At 41.4% G+C, this 19,866-nt stretch overlaps 1 protein-coding gene across 2 annotated transcripts in view; it reads right to left on the minus strand.

The window, feature by feature from the left end:
* The window catches only part of KAT5 (lysine acetyltransferase 5), a 71,072-nt gene that overhangs the window by 19,038 nt on the left and 32,168 nt on the right, over window positions 1–19,866 (minus strand). For both annotated transcript variants that reach the window (XM_073605249.1, XM_073605248.1), the window contains 4 exons: window positions 15,781–15,876; window positions 12,005–12,253; window positions 3,791–3,880; window positions 140–280 (listed from right to left, as the gene is read on the minus strand). In XM_073605249.1, the coding sequence (XP_073461350.1) occupies window positions 140–280; window positions 3,791–3,880; window positions 12,005–12,253; window positions 15,781–15,876 (576 nt within the window). The remainder of the gene's footprint in view (window positions 1–139; window positions 281–3,790; window positions 3,881–12,004; window positions 12,254–15,780; window positions 15,877–19,866) is intronic.

Here is a 19,866-nt window from a genome sequence, read left to right on the forward strand (position 1 = left end):
AGAATTCAGCCAGGAAAATCAGAAAATACACAAAAAATTACAGTTAAAGCATATTGTAAATATGCCTCTCTTAATCAGAAAACAGTAACTGCGGATATTACAGCAACTGAATATCTTTACAGCTTACAAGAACACCAACCTTAGAGAAGTAGCCAACAATATGGAAACCTTTTGAGTCGTATTCAGTCATAATATAAAAGAGGAAGGGGTCGGTGTCATAATATAATGTTTTGTGGTCCAAAAAGCATTTCGCCAAAAGGCACAAATTCTGAGAATAACTCTGAAATTAAAGAAAATAGTTAATAGTACATTAGAGACAGAAAGGAGGTAGTATATTTCACAGAAAGGTGACAGCCAGACTCAAAACCTGATTTTCTAGTGGGCTAAGAATTTCTTTAGCAACAAACCCTTGTTTATTAACTGGTTCAATACCGGGCATTTTCACCCCCTTCCTTCCCAGACCAATTTTTAGTTTTCAGCGCTGTCGCACTTTAAACGACAATTGCGCGGTCGTGCGACGTTGTACCCAAACAAAATTGACGTCCTTTTCCCCCCCACAAATAGAGCTTTCTTTTGGTGGTATTTGATCACCTCTGCGGTTTTTATTTTTTGCGCTATAAACAAAAGAAGAGCGACAATTTTGAAAAAAAACACAATATGTTTTACTTTTTGCTATAATAAATATCCCAATTTTTTTTTAAAAAAAAACAAATTTTTTCCTCAGTTTCGGCCAATACGTATTCTTCTACATATTTTTGGTAAAAGAAAATAAAATATCGCAATAAGCGTATATTGATTGGTTTGCGCAAAAGTTATAGCGTCTATAAAATACGGGATAGATTTATGGCATTTTTTTAAAAAAAATTATTTATTTATATTTACTAGTAATAGTGGCGATCGCAATTTTTTTTCGTGACTGCGACATTATGGCAGACACATCGGACACTTTTGACACATTTTTGGGACCATTCACATTTATACAGCGATCAATGCTATAAAATTGCATTGATTACTGTGTAAATGTGACAGGCAGTGAAGGGGTTAACCACTAGGGGCGGGGAGGGGTTAAATGTGTTTCCTAGGGAATGCTTCTAACTGTAGGGGGAGGGGACGCTCAAGGGGAGGAGACCGATCAGTGTTCCTCCGTTCTGGGAACACAGATCGCTCTCCTCTGAGCTGACAGGACATGGATCTCTGTGTTTACACACAGAGATCCACGGTCCGGCCCGGTTAAAGGGCACACGCACCGGGACCCGAGGCCGTCATATGACGTCCACCCAGGATGAGAGATCCCATCTGTGGACGTCATATGTACATACGCGGGTAGGGAAGTGGTTAACATATGACTTGTGAAAGGTCAAGAATTAATGAATGTAGCGGCTGTGTGGGCAGAGCTACCACACACCTGTGTGGATTTCAAATATGACAAGAGCGGGTGGGGTAAAGGAACACATAATCCTGTAGTTGGGGCGAGTGAGTGGTTTGGGTGTGGAGGCTGTGTATGCCAACCATGCTTCATGTAACATGAAACATGGTCTGAAAGCTGGAGTTAGCTTTTAAAGTGTATTTTCCACCTTTGCAGCCGTATTGGGATAACACCTACATTATTACATGTTCTCATGCACAAAGTATAACTTACAAAAATATTTAAAAAATTCTGCTTACTTTCTTAAAATACATACCTAGCTTTATCCTTCCATGTAATGTTAACAAAAGGATGGGGAGTTATGTTTATCATAATTAACCCCTTCTGTACAGTGCTGGTAGGTATGTATTATCATTTGTAACCAAGATTTGAACAGGGTCTGTCCTAACAAAGTAGTAGTGTGTACGCCACTTTAAACAGTTTCTTTTCTTTCAACCCAAAAAAAGACTGGCGGCTCAGAGCAGAACCGCTGTACTAATAATCCAACATTACTACAGCGATTTCCCCCCTGCTGTGCTATTGTGACCCCCACCTGAACATGCTGGTCAGGGCTTTCAACATAACACTATAAAAGAACACAATAGCTCAGTGGGGAGTTTGCTCTACTAACATTGGATTGTTAGTACAGGATCTTCTCCTGAGCTTTTAAGTTTTTTCTTTTGTTCAGTCCGCTGGGTTGAACGAAAGAAAAAAATGATAGTGTGTACTAGGGTTTAGGAGTCAATGATTCTTTATTGTAAATTATAGCAGGAATATAAAGTAACCAACGCTTTTCTGGGGCTGACAACCCCCCTTCAACAGGGCTTGTAAATGAATATGACAAATGTTCTTCTAGGACTCTGATCTAAAACTTCTAGGTAGTGATCTATAATCGTAATGGACGTGTGTCTGTCTATCACAGCTTTTATATAGATCACTACCTAGAATTTTTAGATCAGCTATAGGAAACATTGACATATTCATTTACACAGAGTTGGACAAATACAAAAATTTGATGGTTGAGTACAAGTCTGGAGGAGTGGGTGCTCCTAGGTAGACTGCCTCATGTAATGCTTACATATGACAGGAACAACAGAAATTCAATGAATAAAAGAGGTGGGCCAAGAACAGTTAGACTGGAGGAAGAAAGAGCTGGGTGATGCTAAAGGTCCTCTAGCCAGGAAATAAGGTGGGCTCTACCTGACTTGGAGCTTCTAATGCACAATGTAAGAAACTTTCAGTTTGCAGTGAAATTAGAGTAAGCATTTTCAGTAGAGGAGAGAAGCCTGTACAACTGTGATAGACTAAAAGGTGAGGTTAGAGAACATCTTTAACCACTTAAGCTCCGGAAGGTTCACCCGCTTCCTGACCAGGCCATTTTTAACGATACCACACTGCATTCATTTAAATGACAATTGCGCGGTCGTGTGACACTGTACCCAAATAAAATTGATGTCCTTTTTTTCCCCACAAATAGAGCTTTCTTTTGGTGGTATTTGATCACCTGTGGTTTTTATTTAAAAAAAATCGCATTTATTCATCAATTCAGGCCAATATGTATTCTGCTACATGTTTTTGGTAATAAAAAAAATCCCAATAAGTGTATATTGATTGGTTTGAGCAAAAAAGTTATAGTGTCTACAAAACTATGGGATAAATGTATGGAATTTTAATTTTTTTTTTTACTAGTAATGGCGGCGATCAGTGATTTTTAGTGGGACTGCGACATTGTGGCGGACAAATCTGACACTAAGTGACACTTTTTAGGGACCAGTGATACCAATACAGTGATCAGTGCTTAAAAAAATGCACTGTCACTGTACTAATGACACTGGTAGAGAAGGAGTTAACATCAGGGGGATCAAAGGGTTAAAATGTGTTCCCTGGGTGTACTCTTTTATTGTGTGGGGGTGGTTTAACTGTAGGAAGACAGAGATCCGTGTTCCTGCTTAGCAGAAAGACAAGATTTCTTTCTTCCTTACTAGCAGACCGCTGGACCCATTGATTGGCTCCGATGTGTCCAATCACAGCGGGAGCGTGCGCCCTAGACCCGCTTAAGAGCCACCCGGCCGCAGTATGTGTAAGCGGTCCTTAAGCGGTTAAACAGGGAAATTACATCACGGGCTATCCCATGTGACATTGTCAAGGTACACTGATTAAAGGCTCAGGTCCAAACACTGTTACATGGGGAGGTCATGTGCTCCCTCATACCCAGAAGCCCTGTCCTGTTAGTTCCTGGGGAGCTATCTGATGTTAGCATCAAAACTGAAATTGCAGAGGAAAGCCCTGTAGTTTGGATTACCTATGTTTTCCTTCCATGAAGCTAAAAAAACGCAGTTCCAAGTACATCCTAGGTTTACATAAGTAAAATGCACCTGTACCTACCTTATTTTTACGTCCATCTATTTCAAAGAAGGAGATGGTCCCTTTCCTGTAAATTTCATTCCCTGGCGGATGTCTCAGGTTACATTTGGTCTTTGAAGGACAAAAGAAAGGATCAGCATTGTTGCATAAAGGACAATTACTAATTTATAATGGGAACAAAATCTCTTGCTGTATGTAAAGAAAAAGTGGTACTGTCCAAATCAACCAGTAAGATTTAAAAGAAAATTATATGTTACTTTTTTTCTTTTAGGTTACATAGGTTTTTAAAAGTGGAATTTTACCCAGAACATCTTGTTAAAAATAATGTTCTTTAGCAAGAAACATACATTCCACATTAAGGTCCCTTGCACACGGGCGTCATAATTTACTGATGTTTACTCAGGAACTTGTGATGCCTGTGTGCAAGGGTCCAACCACTGTGTGTAAAGACCTGAGTAATGCTGAGTATAGGCGAGCAAAGGTGCGCAAGTATATAGACAAGTATAGACAAGTAAAATTCTTCTACATTGCCAGTATTCTAATACAGTAAAACCTTGGATTGCAGGCATAAATTGTTCCGGAAACATGCTTGTAATCCAAAGCACTTGAATATCAAAGCAAATTTTCCCATAAGAAATAATAGAAACTCAAATGATTCGTTCCACGACCATTTATTCATAAATCCTTCAGTTTATAGTCCATATAAAAAGATTATAGCAATGTGATAGGTTGTGTAACCATAAAATGTCCATTTACAAATGGCAGCCTCCACAAGGGGATTAGAAGCAAAATCCAGCAGGAGCCACAGAGTATAAAAGAGAAGAGAGGTGCCTCCAAGTGTAGCAATATGGTTACATTTAATGAAGGTACAACATTTTAGAAACTCACATGGTTGATGATTAAAACACGCAGGGCTTTTTTTCTGCTGGAACATGCCGGAATGAACTCCCATGTCCAAATCTGTGAAGCCTGCTGCGCCACCGCCAGAGCACTCCCCGCCACTGGGACACTTCCGCCAGAGCACTCCCCGCCACTGGGACACTTCCGCCAGAGCACTCCCCGCCACTGGGACACTTCCGCCAGAGCACTCCCCGCCACTGGGACACTTCCGCCAGAGCACTCCCCGCCACTGGGACACTTCCGCCAGAGCACTCCCCGCCACTGGGACACTTCCGCCAGAGCACTCCCCGCCACTGGGACACTTCCGCCAGAGCACTCCCCGCCACTGGGACACTTCCGCCAGAGCACTCCCAGCCACTGGGACACTTCCGCCAGAGCACTCCCAGCCACTGGGACACCTCTGCCAGAGCACTCCCCGCCGCTAAGCTACCTTCTCTGGGGCACTTTCACCAGAGCACCAGCGGCCACTGGGGGATCAAACGGCTGCAGCCTATGAGATCGAAAGGCGGAATAATCTGCACTCCACTCTGCCCCTCAATACAGACCGACTGAAAGCTTGTTTTATGTGTGAGAGCAATGTTTGAGGCAGCCAGGGACTGCTATCCGACCTCCTCTCCACTTCCAACACTGACAGCGGGCTGGAGGACAGGCGGATCAGGCTCCCCGAGGACCAGCGGGATGCGCATGCAGTCCGGGACTCCGCTGGAAGGAGCAGAGCACCTCACCCAGAAGGAGAATGGGCCCTGCCCGCTGCTGGCCAGCATGAATGTCCTATGGAAGGTACTGGGTATCTCTCTCACCGCCCTCTCTGACCCCCCCTCTCTCTCTGACCCCTCTCTCTCTCACATGCAGGCAGGGGGAACTGAGTGGACAAGTGAGTGTCACAGATCTGCAGCCAGCACTGCCACTGATCACATCCACCCCAAGCACTGCTACTGATTTCCCCCTCCCAAGCACTGCCACTGATCCCCCCCCCCCCCCCCCGAGCACTGCCACTGATCCCCCCCCCCCCCTCCCAAGCACTGAAACTGATTCCTCCCCCCCCCCCCCCCAAGCACTGGCACAGATTCCCCCTCCCAAGCACTGCTACCGATTCTCCCCCCCCCCCCCCCCCCAAGCACTGCCACTGATTCCCCCTCCAAAGCACTGCCAATAATACCATTCCACCCCACCACCCCCCCACTGCCACTGATCATACCGCCCCTAGTCCCAGAAACCAATGGGTGTGCGGCGATGATGCGCTATAACCTCTAACAACTAATCAATGAGTGGTAATGTTATGCTGTAACCTCTAGCAACCAATCACAATTGCTGCCTGATCTGCTACACTAAACTGAGTTTAGCTGCTATTTATTGTAAGTTTACAGCAGGTGAAGAGCGAAATTGCATGCAGGGGGGGCCAAAGAAAATTTTCACCCAGGGTCCAATCATTATTAAAGATGGCCCTGGATGGGTGGTGTTTGTAGGTAGCCTATCCTCCTCCTCGCTAGTCTCCTGTTAACTGTTGCTGGACTTGGCTGCCTCTTGCTGGATTGGGTGGTTTTAGGGGGGGAGCGGTTCTAGGGCGTGTGACATGGGAGGGGCGGTTCTATGGGGCGGGTAGGGGCGTGACCTGGGGGGGGGGGGGGGGGTGAATTACTGCACCTTTTTTTCTGAGAAAAAAAAGCCCTGTAAACAGGCACATCTAAGTATGCAGGCATCCGGGGTAAAGCTGACCATCCTCTGCACCGCCGGTTCTCACCACTGTCAATCTGCAATCGTGACCAGGAAGACTATCCTACAGTAGAGCGATCTCAAAGTGAGGCTTAAAGCGCTCATGGAGTGCAGCGTGGTGACGTTGATGGCGGTGCGGAGGATGATCTATGTGGACAGCTTTACCCTGGATGCCTGCATACCTAGATGTTTTATTCATCAACCATGTGAGTTGCTAAATACTGTGCCTTCATTAAATGTAACCATATTTCTACACCTAGAGGCACTTCTCTTCTTTTTTATACTCAGTTGTGACATGACGCTACTTGTATATCAAGACATCGCTTGTATATCAAGTCAAAATTTATTTAAAAATCTTGCTCGTCTTGCAAAACGCTCTCAAACCAAGGTGTTTCTGTATATGCACGTAAACATGCCTATAAACTAGTAAACACATGTATGTGAGTAAATTACTGCACTCAAATGTAAAATTTTCTATTTTTGTTTCACTGCTCTGTACTCAATGCCATATTACTAATCAATGTTCCATAGACAACAACGCATCTAATTTCAGATCAGTAAAAAACTCAGCATTTTTTTACTCCTGTGTGCAAGAGGACTAATATTTATGCTACCAAAATTAGTGTGCTGTACATTGCCGGAAGCTGCCATTTTGCTGAAGCTCAGAGCCCCTGAGCAGCAGTAAATCTTTAGACAGTCAGCAGATTGTCCTTTACAAATTCGGGACAGTGCCTAAATATAGAGATCAACTGAGCATGTGCAGAGCACTGTGAGACTTTTTAAAACAGTATAGGCACTTATTTTTTATGTTATACATAGCTATACCTGCCAATGGGCCACCCTAAAGTGATCTAGCAGGACTTCATTTTCTGAATAAAGTTTTTATATAAAGTAGGCAAGGGTTATCCAAGCCGCATTAAATTGCTTTTTCTTTTTGTGTCCCGCTGAGAAGAATTTATTGTCTGCTCTGGAGTTACAAAAGGAAATGAATAGAAATCTCCCTAAAGTGAAAGAAATTTACATCTTAGGCAGTTGTCACTGGACCAGTTGCCATTGCATACACCTTAAACTGTTGTTGTATCTGATATTTTATTTCTATATAAAATCTCTGTCTTACAAATAAATTTTTTCCAGTAAAGGCAATATTTTCCAGTGAGTGCGGTGTGCTTTTTTTTAGGTGGAGGGATGGTACAAGCCTTCAACATTCTGTAAAGTGGACAAACACAGGGTGATTTTCACTCATTGCTGTTAATTTATGTGTTTCGCGTTTTAGTTTTTAATGTACACAGTGTTTTGCCGTTTCACTGTTAGGCCCCTTTCACACGGACAAACCGTTCAGGTCCGCCTGACAGTTTTTTAGGCGGACCTGAACGGACACTCCATGCAGGTCTATGGAGCAACGGATGTCAGCGGTGACCATGTCTGCTGACATCCGATCCGATAAAATCAGACATATGGCGATACATTTGCATCCGTCCTGGCGGACCGGATGATATCTGATGAAAACGGACATGCTGTCCGTTTTCCTCTGATCCCTCCATAGAAATCAGCGGCACTCTGACAGGCTCCTCCCCGCTCAGTGAGCAGAGACGGACCTGCCATCCGCCGGCTCAGCGGAGATCAACAGAGAGATCTCCTGCTAAGCTGGCGGACTCCGCTGAGCGGATTCGCCTCGTGTGAATGAGGCATTAGACACTCAGCGCTGGACTCAATGAGGCAAAAAATTATGCTCATGATTTTCTAGTTAGTTGGGAATCATTCAAACACAGGTGCAGATTTTTCTATCTATCTATCTATATACAGGTGCATCCCAATTAGAATATCATCAAAAAGTTAATTTATTTCAGTAATTCATTTCAAAAAGTAAAAATCATATATTAAATAGATTCATTACACACAGAGTGATCTATTTCGAGCATTTCTTGCATTTAATGTTGATTATGGGCTTACAGCTAGTGAAAACCCAAAATTCAGTATCTCAGAAAATTTGAATATTACATGAGACCAATAAAAAAAAGGATTTTAAATACAGAAATGTTGGCTTACTGAAAAGTATGTCCATGTACAGTATAGTATGCACTCAATACTTGGTCAGGGCTTCTTTTGCACGAATTACTGCATAATGGAGGCGATCAGCCTGTGGTACCGCTGAAATGTTATGGAAGCCCAGGTTGCTTTGATAGTGGCCTTCAGCTCGTCTACATTGTTGGGTCTGGTGTCTCTCATCTTCCTCTTGACAATACCCCACAGATTCTCTATAAGGTTTAGGTCAGGCAAGTTTGCTGGCCAACCAAGCTCAGTGATACCATGATCATTAAACCAGGTATTGGTACTTTTGGCAGTGTGGGCAGGTGCCAAGTCCTGCTGAACATTAAATCAGCATCTCCGTAAACCTGGTCAGCAGAGGGAAGCATGATGTGCTCTAGAAATTCCTGGTAGAGGGCTGTGCTGACTTTGGTCTTGGTAAAACATAGTGGACCAACACCAGCAGATGATATGGCTCCCCAAATCATCACTGACTGTGGAAACTTCACACTGGACCTCATGCAACTTGGATTCTGTGCCTCTCCACTCTTCCTCCAGACTCTGGGACCTTGATTTCCAAATGGAATGCAAAATTCACTTTCATCTGAAAAGAGGCCTTTGGACCACTAAGCAACAGTCCAATCCTTTTTCTCCTTAGCCCAGGTAAGACACTTCTGACTTGTCTCTGGTTCAGGAATGGCTTGACACAAGGTATGTGACAGTTGTAGCCCATGTCCTGGCTATGTCTGTGTTTGGTTGCTTTTGAAGACAGACACTAGCCATAGTCCACTCCTTGCAAATCTCCCCCAAATTCTTAAATGGCCTTTGCTTTACAATCCTCTCAAGGCTGTGGTTATCCCTATTGCTTATGCACCTTTTTCTAACACACTTTTTCCATCCATTCAACTTTCCATTATTTTTGATTGGATACAGCACTCTGTGAACAGCCAGCTTCTTTAGCAATGACCTTTTGTGACTTACCCTCCTTGTGGAGGGTGTCAATTAATGTCTTCTGGACAACTGTCGGCTGTCTTCCCCATGATTGTGTAACCTACTGAACCAGACTAAGAGACCATTTAAAGGCTCAGGAAATCTTTACAGGTGTTTTGAGTTAATTAGCTGATTAGAGTGTGACACCATAAGTCTACAATATTGAACTTTTTCACAATATTGTACTTTTCTGAGATACAGAATTTTGGATATTCACTAGCTGTAAGCCATATTTACCCCTTTGCGCTGACCATGCGCAAATTTGTGTTCATGACTTGAAGGGGTTAAACTGGGGTGATGCCTGCTGCAGCACCCCGGTACCGTTTTTTTTTTAGAGCCAACAGTTGGATTTTTAGTGATAACAACCGATGCGGCAAAAAGAAGCTTGGCTGTTATCCTAAAGGAGCGGGAGGGGACGCCCCCCCTCCCACCACTCTTCCTGGGCTTTCCGTCCCACCGGGAGACCCGAGCCACCAGCCGGCGCGTCCGCCTCCTAGGCTGACACCCATACAAAGCCAGATTCAGCTTTGATCGGGTCTCCGATGTCAGTATTCAGAATCAACGATTTTGGTGATCTGAATACTTTTAAGTGTAAAGGAGGGGTTTGGGGTCTTTTTGGGGTCTATTACTGTCACAAGGGATGTTTACATTCCCCTTTACATTGTCCCTTTTTAAAGGGACAATGTAAAAAAAAAAAAAAAAAAATTTTTAAAGTGCCTCTGTCCCCGTGTGCTTGCGCAGCAAAGAAACAGCATACATAAGTCGCACCCGCAAATGTAAACGGTGTTCAAATCACACATATGAGGTATCACCGCGATCATCAAAACGAGAGCAATAATTCTAGCAAAAGACCTACTCTGTAACTCTAACCTGGTAACCGTTAAATTATTTTAAAGCGTCGCCTATGGAGATTTTTTAGGTACCGCAGTTTGTTGCCATTCTACCAGTGTGTGCAATGTCAAAGCATGACATGTTAGGTATCTGTTTACTCAGTGTCACATCATCTTTCACATTACACAAAAATTCACGAAAGTGTCTTTTTCCTCCAAAAATTGCGTTTGAAAGGCTGCTGCGCTATATACCATGTGATATAAAATATTGCAACGATCGCCATTTTATTCTCTAGGGTCTCTGCTAAAAAAAAACATATATAATGTTTGGGAGTTTTAAGTAATTTTCCAGCACAAAAAAACGGATTTTAACTTGTAAGCAACAAATGTCAGAAAAAGGCTTAGGCATGAAAGGGGTAATTCAAAATTAAAAGAAAGAAATGCTTGAAATATATCACTCTGTGTGTAATTAATCTATATAATATATGAGTTTCACTTTTTAAATCGAATTACTGAAATAAATTACCTTTTTGAGTATATATATATTAATTTATTTAGAACAAATTTTTTGTTTGGTAATTTTTACAGCTTTTTGTTTTCTTATTTAATAAGAGAGTGTTCAAGTACTGTAGTGAGGAGAGGGAAAATTATTTATTCCGGCTGCATCTATAACTTGGGATTCACAGAACCGTAAGGACCTGTTCACACCTATACATTTCCAACAGAAATCAATGTAAACACATGGAAATGCATGTCAGGTTGCATTAACATGCACCTTTACAAAATTTGTGCTGAATACCAACAGATACCACAGCGCACATCACTGCACATGAACACGTGTTGATGCTCACCGTGAAACAATAATGTGTTTTATGATGCATGCTGACATGTTAATATGTTTTAAGGCATATGCTATGAAGTGTTTCCATTGAGATCAATAAAAGGTAAATTAAGGACCCTTTCACACTGGGGCGGTGGGTGTGTCGGCGGTAAAGCACGGCTATTATTAGCGGCTCTTTACCGTCAATTTCGCGGCGCTATTCGGCTGCTAACATGGCGCTTTTACCCTCTGCTAGCGGCCGAGAAAGGGTTAAGACCACCGCAAAGCGCTGCTGCGGCAGAGCTATGCCGACGGTATAGCCATGCCGACGGTATACCGCACTGCCCATTCATTTCAATGGGCAGGAGCGGTTTAGGAGTGGTGTATACACCAATCCTTCACTGCTCCAAAGATGCTGCTTGCAGGAGTTTTTTTTAACGTCCTGGAAGCGCACCGCTCCAGTGTGAAAGCACTCGGGCTTTCACACTGGAGAGACAGGAGCAGCGCTTTACAGGCGCTATGCAGGCGCTATTTTTAGCGTTGTAGCGCCTGTAAAGCGCCTCAGTGTGAAAGGGGTCTTAAGGAAAAATGCATAGGTATAAGAGACCACAGGAGAAGCCTGCCTTCAGGCCCTCTCTCTGAATAAAACTGAAACAGATATATAAGGCGATGAGTCACTGTTTTGATTGATTCCATTGTGTGTGCAAATTAATCTTATTATTGAGTGATGTGGTTAACAGACTATCAGCAAAGCAGATAAGGAGAGCCTGAAAAATGTGAAAATGAACATAGTGCTTCACCTGATGGCCATATATGAGAAAAAATCTGGAATATTTTAGTCTCGTACATAATAAAGAAATATACACAATATCTTTTGAAAAATAAGCAATTATTTAACTAGTTGCTAGCGGTAACAAACCTTTGTTCATTACAGCTAGTGAGATTGTTTTAACTTACCAGGTGTCTCTGTAAACACTTAAGACTCTTGACATATTTGAGGCAGAATTCACATAAGTAAAGGACAGGTAACACAGTCAACTCTTGGGGGTATGGGGAGAAGTACCAAGGCTTGAGGCGGTGACGTCCTAGCTCAATACATTCAATGTTCTTCATGCGAGTAATAATGTCATCATGGCTGCGGTCAGACACCAAGCTTCCTGTCATTCGCGGTGCGGTAGGGATTCCATCTGAGCTATCCTGGGAGTCCTAAGGTATGCAAGACAGAAGATTATGTTAACCTAGCCCTCAAACAAACCAGGTTACTTATAATACATCTTTAAAATAAATGACAGTTGGACAGACACTCCATTTATCATTAACATGTTTGCCCTTACAATAAATCCAAACAAGTCTGAATAAGTGCTGTGTGACAATATTACCAAGTGATAATTTCACACTACCAAAGTGACACATAATCAATCCATACTCCTTTAAAATACATCAGTTCACCAAAACTTCCCCAATCATTTTCTAACATAAATTTTCCAAATAGTGCTCAATCAGTGCTCTGTGCCTCCACCTATCATCAAAACACCCACCAAAAATCCATGCCTTTCTTGTTAAATATCAGCATAACATGCTTTAGATCAGTGGCTCTCAACTCCAGTCCTCAGGACCCACTAACAGGCCAGATTTGCAAGATAACTGAAATACATCACAGGTGATATAATTTGCTGCTCAGTGATTGCAGTGTTCTAGTCTGCATCTCCCCAAGCTAATACTTAAAATCTGGCCTGTTACTGGGTCCTGAGGACAGGAGTTGAGAACCACTGCTTTAGATCAATAATGTTGATGATTTTCTTAAGCATACTCCTTTCTCCAAGGGATGTGCGCTCTCCTCCACACAATCTATAATCGTCATTTTCATACACATATTTACTTGTTGTGCGCATTTGCATTCATATATACATGTATTTTATTGCTATCACAAGGTGGCTGAAAAATTCCCTAGGTGTTAGCATAGTGCTGGTAACAGGTTCTCTTTAAAGGAGATCCCAGGTTTTTTTTAGATCTCAAATGTCAACTCTGTTGAAGTTGATTCAGCACAGACTGTTCTCACCTTCTTTCCCAGCTAGGGGTCCAGGGTTTGACAGCTCCGCATCCAAAAATTACTCACAGCTGAGTGGTTCCAGGTTCATTAGTCAGTGGGGAGATCAGAGAATGGATTTTCTACTGCAGCTCTGATGAGCAGTAAGGCTCCATTCACACTAGCGCGTTTTTTGATGCATTTTGCAGAAATGCACGGGAATTTTTTAACATGGGTTCCTATGGAACATGTTCACATCAATGCCTTTTTGTTTCTCTGCATTTTTGGAAAGGGTCAGGGACTTTTTTTCATGCAAAATGCAGCATTTTGCATGTAATAGAATTCAATGGACAAGCATCAAAAACGCAAGTGCACCGTTTTTGCAGCGTTTTTGATGCATTTTTGATGCGTTTTTGATGCGTCTTTGCCGTTTTTTTTTTTTTATTTTTTTTTTTTTTTAGGACTGTAAAAAAAAAAAAAAAAACTGTAAAAAAAAAAAAAAAAAAAAACGCAAAACGCGGCAAAAACGCTGCTCAAAAACGTGGCAAGCATGAAAAAAAAACCTCCAAAAACGCCCAAAAGCAACATGCATAGGTGTGAATCGAGCTTTACATATAAAAACAGCAGCAGTGACAACCATCAATGTGGCTGTGGCACACAGAGGGGGGCTATAGGGAGTTTCTCTGCCACCAAGAACGGATTCTCACCAATGGACAGCCATCTGAATGAACCCTGACCCTAATGACTAGACGGGGAGCTGGTGTATAAGATCGCTGCAGACAGAACGCTGCTTCTGTACAGAGTATCGGTCCCTCTTCACGGCCTGCTGCCTGAAGCACACATTTTTATGGGGGCACTGGAGCTCAAATATATTTGAATAAAAAAGAGAGAGACCACTAAGTAAAATCATTTATTCACCAATATAAAAACAAAGTATCAACTTACATTTAGGAGCGGTATATAGAACAGACAGATGTGATTCCTGATAGAAGAGGGGGAAGGGAACAGTCAGTGATTCCCCGGGGATGCCTCCAAACACGACGCAGTCTGGCGGGGAGGCCAGGACGGTACACAGCCTGTCTCTGCGGGAGGACGGAGCGGCAGCCCAGGAAGCCGCTGGCAATGTTGTCAAAGAGGAGAAAAAACACAACGCGTTTCTGAGCATGCGCAGGGTCTGTACGGCACATGCGCGCTCCTTTATCAAGTGTAGAGTAGGGAAAACAGTGAAGAGCTATTTATAGCAGATCAAAGGTAATGGGTGGACGTTCACAGCTGATTGTATCAATGCCGGAGTGTCAATATATGAACCACGGACAATAGCAATGTTATATAACAAGGCCAGAGCACATATCTGTATCTTTATGAGCAAGCTAGATGTCTGATAAAAGAAAGCTGGGGAAAAAAATTATTTTTTTTTTTTTGTTCTATATACCGCTCCTAAATGTAAGTTGATACTTTGTTTTTTTATTGGTGAATAAATGATTTTACTTAGTGGCGCTCCTCTCTCTCTTTTTTACCTGGATGGATCTGAGTTTGACTTCTCTCAACAAGAAGAGCTGCCTTTCGTGAATCTGGCCACACAAATTCTTACAAGAAAAGAAAAGTTTTATTCCGGTGTTTTGTTTTACCTATGACTTATCCTCCAGGGATCCTCTCCTGCTTTATAGACTGTTTCCTGGCTCCTGTCCAAGACTTCCAACACCGTCCTGATTACACCGTGATTGATCCAGCTTTTAGACTTTATAATTTCATTAACTTTTATAGTCATTTGCCTTATAGCCTCTGAGCGCCAGTTTATTTGTTTTAAATATATTTGAATAGCCAGACATTTACAAATGTAGGTTTTATTTCCCCCCTTAATTTTATTTGGGCTCTAAAATACCAAAAATTGATCTAAACGAATTCTCACTAAATGTAAAGAGTAACTCCCCTTTTGTTGAGAATAAAACATTCACCTCTGGGTGATCAATGTACATTGCAGGGATTTTAACAAACTTTGTTGCAGTTTTCCTACCTTTTGTTATTTTAAAATAGCCATTTGTTTGTCTGTGTCCATGTGCAAAATGAATGTGAATGGGAGTGATTCTATAATTATCAATCAGCTGCTGCACTTGCAGGGGTCGAATAAGGAAAGTTGCAGGGTCTGCATCCTTTTAGATGGGATTTTGCTTTGAGGGTATCTCACCAAAAAAAAAAAAAAATTTCTTGCAGAGGATGCCTAAAATGTGACTTGTATATTAGTGCAGACTTCTAGGAAAATCAGTGAGCCAATCACACAAGCAGGAAATTACATTTTTGGGGGGTGTTCTGTACACCCCCCAGGGTGCCTCCAGGTTGCCATATTGCATTTTAAAGAAAATTAAAGAAACTTAATCTACAATGTAGATTGAAAAGGAAAGGTAATAATTTGTAATAACATTCAATTACAATATGACTTGTGTTGCAATTTATTATGCTATATTATTTTATTTGCTATTTTTTTCCCCCAAGAAAGTGGAGTTACACTTTGATGTAAACAAATCAGACATTAATTTAAAATATAAAACTTTTACGCATAAGAGTAATTATAACCTCTCTCATGTGAAAATAGTATTTTAAAAGTCACGCTATAATTCATTTTTGTTTAAGGGCTGTCTCAAAGGTCATTAGTCATCAGTAAATCATATTATTTCTCAATAGCCAAATGGAAAAAATAAAAATGTATTACCTCATCAATCAGTACTTCATCGGCACTCAGACAATTTGCTTTCCTTTTTCGTCCAGGAGGTACAGCAGGGGCACTTGGCCGTCGTGCTGCCCCATTCTACAAGAAAGAACCAGAAAAGGCAGCAGGCACTTTATAAAGTTTCAGTGGTTTACAAATATATAGAATTAAGAATACAATTAACAAATACGTCAGTATAGCTGTCAACAATTGACATGAAGCCAGCTCCAGCTAAAAATAACTTTCTACTTAGTTTTGGATATAGCCCCTGTTAGGTTTTATTCCCATTTGGTTCCCTATTAGGAGATTATTCTGCTCACTCCCTGCCAGGGAAATCTCCCAAACAGCAAAAGTTAATTTAGTGTGTGCAAGGGTTAGAACTTCTGAATATTTTTATTGCTGTTCAAGTACAGTGAGGGAAAAAAGTATTTGATCCCCTGCTGATTTTTTTTACGTTTGACCACTGACAAAGAAACGATTAATCTATAATTTTAATGTTAGGTCTATTTTAACAGTGATAGACAGAACAACAAAAACAGCCAGAAAAACGCATTTCAAAAAAGTTATAATATGATTCACATTTTAATGACTGAAAAAAGGATTTGATCCCATATCAGCAAGATTTCTGCCTCCCAGGTGTCTTCTATACAGGTAACGAGCCGAGATTAAGAGCACTCTTAAAGGGAGTGCTCCTAATCTCAGCTTGTTACCTGTATAAAAGACACTTGTCCACAGAAGCAATTAATCAATAAGATTCCAATCTCTCCACCATGCCCAAGACCAAAGAGCTGTCCAAGGATGTCGAGGACAAAATTCTAGACCTACAAGACCATCGCCAAGCAGCTTGGTGAAAGGGTGACAACAATTGGTGCGATTATTTGCAAATGGAAGAAACATAAAATTACTGTTATTCTCCTTCGGTCTGGGGTTCCATGCAAGATCTCACCTCGTGGAGTTTCAATGAGCATGAAAACGGTGAGGAATCAGACTGGAAATACATGGGAGAATCTTGTCAATGATCCCAAGGCAGCTGGGGCCATAATCACCAAGAAAACAATTTGTAACACATGACGCCTTGAAGGACTGAAATCCTGCAGCACCCGCAAGGTCCCCCTGCTCAAGAAAGCACATGTACAGGCCCGTCTGAAGTTTGCTAATGAACATCTGAATGATTCAGAGGAGATTTGAGTGAAAGTGTTGTGGTCAGATGAAACCAAAATCGAGCATCGACTCAACGTGTTTGGAGGAGGAAGAATGCTGCCTACGACCCCAAGAACACCATCCCCACCGTCAAACATGGAGGTGGAAACATTATGCTTTGGGGGCATTTTTCTCCTAAGGGGACAGGACAACCTCACCACATCAAAGGGATGATGGACGGGGCCATGCACCGTTAAATCTTGGGTAAGAACCTCCTTCCCTCAACCAGGGCATTGAAATAGGGTTGTGGATGGGTATTCCAGCATGACAATGACCCAAAACACACACGGCCAAGGCAACAAAGGAGTGGTTTAAGAAGAAGCACATTAAGGTCCTGGAGTGGCCTAGCCAGTCTCCAGACCATAATCCCATAGAAAATGTGTGGAGGGAGCTGAAGGTTCGAGTTACCAAACCTTGAAACCTTAATGACTTGGAGAGGATCTGCAAAGAGGAGCGAGACAAAATCACTCCTGAGATGTGTGCAAACCTGGTGGCCAACTACAAGAAACATCTGACCTCTGTGATTGCCAACAAGGGTTTTGCCATCAAGTACTAAGTCATGTTTTGCGAAGGAATCAAATACTTGTTTCACTCATTAAAATGCAAATCAATTTATAACTTTTTTGAAATGCGCTTTTCTGGATATTTTTGTTGTTATTCGGTCTCTCACTGTTAAAATAAACCTACCATTAAAATTATAGACTGATCATTTTTTTGTCAGTGGGCAAACGTACAAAATCAGCAGGGGATCAAATACGTTTTCCCCCACTGTATTCCTGTCCTGGTGACACCTGCCCCTTCATCTCAAGTACAAGTGTCACAGAGACAGGAAATTAAGGAAAATAATCCTAGTGGCGATACAAATAAAAACCAGACAGAAGATCTAACTCTACCACACTCACACAAAATTAGAAACAATTTAGCTGGTTTAAAAAGCCCTTTATTTTGGAAGTATAAATAATGTATACATTTAGCAACTAACTAAGCTGTTTACATACAATGTCATATTTTTTTTAAAAATACATCTTTCTAAATGTTATATTTTTTATTATTTGATCCTTCACGAAATTTGTTATTTTGTGGTTTAGGTTTCATTTCTAATATCTGCCAAATCTAAAACAAAAACACTGACTAGAGGCCTGTGGAGTGTATATGAATTTTTCTAAGACGTTTGATACAGTACCCTACAGTGTTTGCTGATTATACAAAGTTTGGCAGGGCAACAACTTCACAACAGGATACTTTGCAAGAAGACCAAGTTAAAATAGAGGAGTGGGCAGCCATACGGCAGATGAGGTTTGACATTTAAAAATATGCATGCAAGTTACTTGCTAGGGGGATAACCTCTGGGGGAATCAAGAATGGAAAAGGATCTGGGGGTCCTAGTAAATCACAGACTCAGCAATAGCATGCAATGCCAAGCAAGGCTGACAGACTTATGTAATAAAAAGGGTATTTATTTACTCGAGACATAATACTAAAATTCTATCACTTTACAAAACTTTGATTCAGCCACATCTTAAAGCGGTTTTAAAGGTTTTACCTTTAGAAACGCTATCAAGAATGTGGTCCAGTTTTGGTTAATAATCCTGAGGAAGGCTGTTCTTAAACTGGAGAGAGTTCAGAGAAGGGCAACAAAGCTAATAAAGTGAATCAGTAAATCGGTGTTTGAAACTTGATGTGATAAGTGCTCAGTTTCTGATTTGTGAGTAGGTTTACAGATTTTTATCCAATAATTTTAATAAGTGTTTCCTTCAGTCCCCCACTGGCTTGCTGTGCATCTCTGTTGTGGAGGAAGCCCCTGCTGCAAGATCTATACATCTCCAAGCGCTTATAGACCACCTATAATTTGGGGTCTTTATTGCTGGTAAGTGGCTTTGTGGAAAGAGGTGGAGGGTATCACTGGTGTACATCATAGGTGAACTATGGATGGATTTCACCAACTCACTTGAAAGGCTAAATATATGGATGGACTTTTCTTTTGATACATATAGTCAACATTTTTGTTTGTGATTAATCTGTTTGAAACAATACTTTAATGGTTACATTTTTGTTTTGTACAACCCCTGGCAAAAATTATGGAATCACCAGTCCCTGAGGATGTTCCTTCAGTTGTTTATTGTAGAAAAAAAGCAGATCACAGACATGGCCAAAAACTAAAGGCATTTCAAATGGCAACTTTCTGGCTTTAAGAAACACTAAAAGAAATCAAGAAAAATAATTGTGGTGGCCAGTAACAGTTAGATTTATAGAACAAGCACAGGGAATAAATTATGGAATCACTCAATTCTGAGGAAAAAATTATGGAATCACCCTGTAAATTTTCATTACAAACACTAACACCTGCATCAGATTAAATCTGCTTGTTAGTATGTAGGTAAAGAGGGTAAATCATCATGCAGTGTTGCACAAGATTTTGGTTGTTCACAGTCGGCTGTGTCGAAAACATGGACCAAATACAAACAACATGGGAAGGTAGTTAAAGGCAAGCATACTGGTAGACCAAGGAAGACATCAAAGCGTCAAGACAGAAAACTTAAAGCAATATGCCTTGAAAACAGAAAAATGTACAACAAAACAAATGAGGAACAAATGGGAGGAAGCTGGAGTCAACATCTGTGACCGAACTGTAAGAAACCGCCTAAAGGAAATGGGATTTACATAGAGATGGCTTTCTTTTAGCTTTTCTGTAACACCTATACACAAAAAAAACAAGGTTACAATGGGCTAAGGAAAGGCAATCGTGGACTGTGGATGAAAGTCATATTCAGTGATGAATCTCGAATCTGCATTGGGCAAGGTGATGATGCTGGAACTTTTGTTTGGTGCCGTTCCAATGAGATTTATGCAGACGACTGTCTGAAGAAAACGTGCAAATTTCCACAGTCA

This window comes from Aquarana catesbeiana, linkage group LG11, assembly GCF_042186555.1.
Source record: "Aquarana catesbeiana isolate 2022-GZ linkage group LG11, ASM4218655v1, whole genome shotgun sequence".
Classification (NCBI taxonomy): domain Eukaryota; kingdom Metazoa; phylum Chordata; class Amphibia; order Anura; family Ranidae; genus Aquarana; species Aquarana catesbeiana.